The 6,693-nt window shown below is 32.5% G+C and overlaps 1 protein-coding gene across 1 annotated transcript in view; it reads left to right on the plus strand.

The window, feature by feature from the left end:
- Znf654 (zinc finger protein 654) overlaps positions 1-3,893 on the plus strand; it is a 38,824-nt gene extending 34,931 nt beyond the window's left edge. Inside the window, exons 8-9 of the mRNA XM_042676671.1 lie at positions 584-2,888; positions 3,575-3,893. Of these exons, the coding sequence (XP_042532605.1) occupies positions 584-2,888; positions 3,575-3,582 (2,313 nt within the window). The 3' untranslated portion in view covers positions 3,583-3,893. The remainder of the gene's footprint in view (positions 1-583; positions 2,889-3,574) is intronic.
- The last annotated feature ends 2,800 nt before the right edge of the window (positions 3,894-6,693 follow it).

Here is a 6,693-nt window from a genome sequence, read left to right on the forward strand (position 1 = left end):
ATTACGATTGACCTCTTCGTGTGTGCGATATTTTCCCTTTTATTTGAATAAATAATATTACTTCGTAGGGGATAGGGGTAAAGTAAGAGTAATTGGCCTAATATGCCTAGGTTTGATCCCTGGCATTAAAATAATATTACTTAATAAAGTAACAGTATATCATTGTAAGTTTCATAGTCTTTAAAAAATAATTTCGTTATTTCTTAACATGGAAAATTGATTTGTCTGTTTAAAATGACCTGTTAACCCTTCTGCCAAACAATGGGAGTAGTGTCTTAAATAATAAAGTAAGCATGGACTTTTAGGAAATGGTAATTATGTTTTATGAAGCTCAGGAAGCATTTTGTATTGTTGCTGTGTCTTGTCACACTTGGAAATAAGTAGAAGCTCAAATACTAGCTATTCCAGATGATTCTTATTTTCAAAAGAAAGACATATAAATAAAAGGGTTAAGCAAAGCTCCTAGAAAATAGTACATTGGAATGCTATGTACTTAAAGCTTGCCTTTCAGGGTTTCATCTAAAAAATATAAAGCAGTTCAGTTATTTTTATAGAGATATTAATAATATTTTTTCATTTACAGGTTGAAGAAGAAGGCTTGCAAATTTGTGTTGAAATATGTGGGTGTGCTCTACAACTTGACCTTCATGATGATCCTAAAACTAAATGTCTAATTTATAAAACAATTGCACATTTTTTGCCAAATGATTTAGAGATCCTCAGGATTTGTGCACTGTCAATATTTTTCCTTGAGCGCTCCTTAGAAGCTTACCATACTGTTGAAGAACTCTATAAACGTCCAGATGAAGAATATAATGAAGGCACAAGTTGTGTGCAAAATCGTGTTCGTTTTGAATTACTTCCAATTTTGAAAAAGGGATTGTTTTTTGATCCTGAATTTTGGAACTTTGTCATGATTAAGAAAAACTGTGTGGCATTACTGAATGATAAATCAGCAGTCAAATTTCTAAATGAAAGTACACTGGAAAATTCTACAGGTATTCTAAAAAGGACAGTGGAACATCAAGGTTTAGGTGAAGGGCTTGACTCTCTTAGAGAACAGAGCACTGGAGAAATTGAGCCTGATGATATATCTGGAGTGCCGCCTAAAGATCATATTAATATAAAGAAAAACCTTACAGCTCTTAATACTTCCAAAGTAGATCATAATGTCCCAAGGCATCGGTGTATGTTATGTAACAAGGAATTTCTTGGTGGTCACATTGTAAGGCATGCCCAGGCTCATCAGAAAAAAGGCAGTTTTTCATGTGTAATATGTGGTAGGAAATTTAGAAACAGAGGACTTATGCAAAAACATTTAAAGAATCATGTTAAGAAAATACAGAGACAGCAAATTACTGCAGCTCATGATCAGGAAATTACTGCTTTGGAAGAAATAAATGGTTCCAGTTCTTCCATTACATTTGAGAATGGGAATTTGAATAAGGATATGGAAATAGAGACTCTGTCTACTTCCAGTGATGGAAACAAAGCAGTCATCTCTGAACACGTGGCTGAGTTAATTCAAATTCCCACAGATGTACCAAAAGATGTAACTGAAAATATTATTGAAAATGGTAGTCCAAATTCTTTAAATAACCTCTCAGAATCTTTACCTCAATGTGAGAATGACTATGAGGATGAAGAAAATGAAATTGATTATGAAGAAGATGATTATGACCTGAACCCAGAAACTTCAGTACTTCATAAAATCAATGGAACTGTGTGCCATCCGAAAGATGTGTATGCTACAGATCAAGAAGGAAACTTTAAGTGTCCTGCTCTTGGCTGTGTCAGAATCTTTAAAAGAATTGGATTTCTAAATACACATGCAAGGACTACACATCCAACAGATTTAAATGTACGACAAACAGTAATGAAGTGGAGCAAAGGAAAATGCAAATTTTGCCAAAGGCAATTTGAAGATTCCCAACATTTCATAGATCACCTTAATAGACACAGCTATCCAAATGTGTACTTTTGTTTGCATTTTAATTGCAATGAGTCCTTTAAGCTGCCATTCCAGTTGGCCCAACATACAAAAAGTCACAGGATATTTCAAGCTCAGTGTAGTTTTCCAGAATGCCATGAGCTTTTTGAAGATCTTCCTTTGCTCTATGAACATGAAGCTCAGCACTATTTAAGTAAAACACCAGAATCATCTGTACAACCAAGTGAAGCAATTACTTTGGATGTTTGTACAGACTCAAATTCTATTCATCAGGAAAAAGACTCATCTAGTAAAGATAAACCAACTATTAGTCTACCAGTTTCTACTAGCAAATCAAGGAAATATTCTACAGAACCAAAGACATGTATAGATAACATGGAAAAGAAAACAGACAGTTTAGTTCAGAATGGAAATGAACATTCTGATTACACTGTTTCAAATACAAGCTTGACAGACCAAAAGATGCCTGACATACAGCCAAATTCTGAAAACAATGACTTAATAAATGGACATAGTGAAATAGAGCAAGCAGATCCTGCTTTGAAAACTGATACAAGCAGAATCAGGACAGAAAATGGTTCTGTTTTACCCAATGTTGTACCACAAGACCACAATCCTCTGCCAGTATCTCAGGCATCATCCAAACCAAATCCTACAAGTGAACATACTTCGTATGGCTTAATTTTAACAAAGCCGTATGTCAGACCACTGCCTCCCAGTTACCTTGATGAACGGTACCTTAGTATGCCAAAACGCAGAAAATTTCTGAATGATAGAGTAGATGCCTGTTCTGATTCAGATAGTATTTATAAAAAATCAGCAAAAAGATTAAGATGTGGCAAATGCCTGACCACCTACTGTAATGCAGAAGCGCTTGAGGCTCACCTTGCACAAGAGAAATGTCAGACACTCTTTGGATTTGATTCAGATGATGAAAGTAAGTCTTATATGTTCTGAGTTTTATATCTGTAAAAACAGAAAATAGATTTTCCTGGGATTAAAAAAATTAGCATCTGTATAGCACTACTTTACACCTTCATATTATTCACTAGGAGGCAATATTCCTATTTCTGCTTTTATAAACACTGAAATTCATAATTAATTTGCATATACATAGCCTATGAATTTGTGGAAGCCAAAACCTAAGCACATTTAAGTTTTTCATATTTTCTGCCACTCTACAGAGCCTTTGCCACATTAATAAAAGTTCTAGAGTCAATGTTTTGTGAGTGTCAGTCCTGGGGCTTGAACTCTAGGCATAGGCTCTGTCCTTGAGCTTCTTTTGCCCAAGCCTAGCACTTTCCTGCCTGGGCTGGCTTGGACCATAGCCCTCAGATCTCAGCCTCTTGAGTAGCTAGCATTACAGGTGTGAGACATTAGTGCCTTGCTAGAATGAAATTTTTATGGAGCTTTTTAAAACTATGTCAGAATATAAACCAACTGAAACTGAGTCTCTGTTACAAAGATAAAACTAAAGGCACTAGAAAAGAATTCAATAAATGAGAAGCTAAAGAAGAGCTTTTCTACTAATACATTTTTGTGAGAAAGTGTAATTGGAATCAGACTAGAATTCCAGTTGAACATACACAATATTTGCATTAACATGTGTATTTTATTTTACAGGTGCCTGATAAAAATGTCTCAACAAGATCTGTCGATCAAGTAGTAGTGTTTTTTTTGTTTTGTTTTTTGTAAAGAAAGTACTACAAGAAATTACATCATCAGTTTGCTGTTTCCCTGATGGCCTTAATTTTAGAGTGATCTTGGATTACTAAAGATAAAGCACATTTTCTAGAATGAACTTGAAGAGGAGATGTGCTGGCTTAGACTCCAAAAGGGTTATTATAAAACTTCCAAAGTACCAGTTATTCAGAATAACCACATTTGTTTTTTAAGTTTATGGTGATTAATACCAGCATGTTGTTTTGCTTCTGTGAAAGTATGTTCTGGCAAATAGAAAAACCAGCTATGGCCTTATGAAAAGTAAAAGTTAACTCATGAAATAAGAGGTGGAGTGAAAAGCTGGTTTACAATAATAAACAATGTAAAGTATTATGCAAATGGAATTTGTTTTCTTATCATGAACAATCAGATTATCCTCCCTGCTGGTCAAACACGGTTTAAGGAATCATTGCTGTTTGGTTTGTGGTATAATTTAGAAACTGATATGCAGAAACAAAACTTAACACCATATTCTCTATGTTAAAGATGGTAACTTGTTTCTAAATGATAAATTAGTGAATAGCATGCCAGCATTGAAAATTTAAAAGCAGACAAAAACCAGTGCTTTGCTTAAGTTCCTGAGAGAAACTTAGAACTTCAGCTTTTTGATGCAAATTAATTATACTTTGTCAATTACAAAATAATTATACAGTGTCGATTAGGAAAGTACTACCATTAAATTTGGGGAGATACGAAAGAATCTTAGGACCATTTAAGCTCTACTGTTGAAGGCAAACACTGAATTGCAAATGAAAATGGTGAAAGCACACTGGGATATTTCTATTTGTATGTGGTATAGGACATAATTTAATAATTCATAATAAAGTCCTTTAGACATTAGCGTGAGTTATCTATTTATAGTCCTATGAAAATAATTGGCTTCAAATATGTCAGATAAGAATCAGGTTCAGAATTCATTCATTTTATTCAGCTAAGAAAGTTGATTCCAAAGTAGGCCATACTAATGTATTTTATTCATTAGTGATGGATTTGGTCTGAATAGTAATTTTTATATATAAGGAAGTATTTACGCCAAAATTTGCACAGCAGGAACACATTAAGATATATTAATGCATTGTTTTCCTTGGTAACCAGTAATTTTCCTAAGGATGATTTTAACATAATAGATTAAAACAATGAATGTTTTATAATTTTTTTAAACATCCTCTTGATGTTTCTTTCTATTTGTCCATGTTAAAAGGAGGATGTTTACTGGCATCCTTTTACCTAATAGTATGTTGATCTCAGTCAGGGATAAAAAGGAGAAAATTGTAAAGGCAAATTTCTTAAAATAGACATTCTAATATATAAACTTAACCAAATATTTCAGTTATTCCAATGGATAAAGTTTTGTTCAAAGCAGATAATCTCACTAGACCCTACAATTATAAATTTTAGGAATATTAGAGCTTCATAAATGAAGTAATGGGAAGTCAGACATTTCTTCCATGGTGGCATCCACATTTCATTAGTTTCTATGTCATTGTGTATCAGACAGCTTAAAGTGTTTCTCATTTTTATTATCATGGGCATTCACTACTATGCAATGAGGATCATAAATCCATTCCATTCAAATTATGTTTGTTTTCTTATGTAGCCTACATTAGGCTGTGAAACCTACGTGTAGTTAACAAATACAATTCATAATCTAGTTTTTAAATCTATTCTTCAAAATCAACTAAAATAAGTGTTTTCCATACTTCCTCGTACTAAAAATGTAATTAATGACTTTTCAGTTGACTCTACAAGTACATCTTGTAATAAAAAGTCTGGAAATTGGTTGATTTGGACAATGAAGTTTTTTGAAATGTAATTTTTGCTTTGTACACCGTCTAAAACCTTAACATTTTGTCACATTTTAACTTACTATTTACATGAATCTCTGTCCACAAACTTACTTGTTTTGAAGTTGAGGTTTGTATCTCTAATTTTGTGTGACTGGGAGAAAATTTTCAGAAAGACACATTAAATTAGTTTACATATTGTCAAGAAATGTCATATAAAATTCCTTTTTGCATCATGATTTTTACTTCTTTATTAAGTAATTCTCAAATACTGGCTACTGAAAGAATGTGAATGTTTTCTTATGCCTATCTTCTAAAATATAAACCTTTGTGGGTGCAAAAACTTCCAGCAGTCCTCATTTGGGATACAGAAGAAAAGGATGCTCTTCAGATTTTTTTCTTTGTTTTTCTTCCTTTCTGTTGTGAGGATATGTTTATCTCTTACATGGACCAAGTTTCAAATCTTTGTTTTAAAATAAAAATTTCATTAAAAAATTAATATTCTGCTATGTATCAGTGAAGTCAAGCAAACAGCAAATCTGACTTTTTGCTGCTTAAATATTGTAGACAATGTTGAAAAGGGGATCTCCATGGACAAAGACACTGGTACTTTGGGCTTTAGCCATATTCATTTTTTAAAAAAATTATACAATGCATATATAATTTATATAATTGAACTTGTGATTGCTTTCAAATAACACTGAAGGTTTGGCCATACTCCTTTCATGTTTGGATTAATACTGTTGTATGAATGAAAACTTAAAAGGGATGATAGTGGTTTTTTTTTTTTCTTTAATTTATTTTATACTGTAAAACATCTTTTCAGAATGAGTAAATGCTGCATATGCATTTTGGAATTGTTAATATGTGAAAGATATTACAGATTCAGCAAGAAAGGAAATTTGTGCTTCCTTGTTGAACATTAAATTATTTACTTTGCATTTTATAAAAGTACAAATTAAAACTGAGCCATTGAACTGCAATAAATCAACAATAGCGTCTCATTTCAAGAAAATTTTGTACTGTACATAGATTTGTTCAATAAAACATTGTCCTTGTTGATAATGCAAGTGTTCAGTTTTATGTAGTGCACTGTTTTCAAAGGAATTAGACTTACTTAGGTACATGTTGAATAAATTTCTTGTTCCACCTCATAAAAGAATGGGTATTTTAGTTAATGTCATTACCATATTCAGATTACCAAATGACCTTTTTAACACTAGAAAAATCTAGCAT

Source organism: Dipodomys spectabilis, unplaced genomic scaffold, assembly GCF_019054845.1.
Source record: "Dipodomys spectabilis isolate Male_0828 unplaced genomic scaffold, ASM1905484v1 ptg000032l, whole genome shotgun sequence".
Lineage (NCBI taxonomy): Eukaryota > Metazoa > Chordata > Mammalia > Rodentia > Heteromyidae > Dipodomys > Dipodomys spectabilis.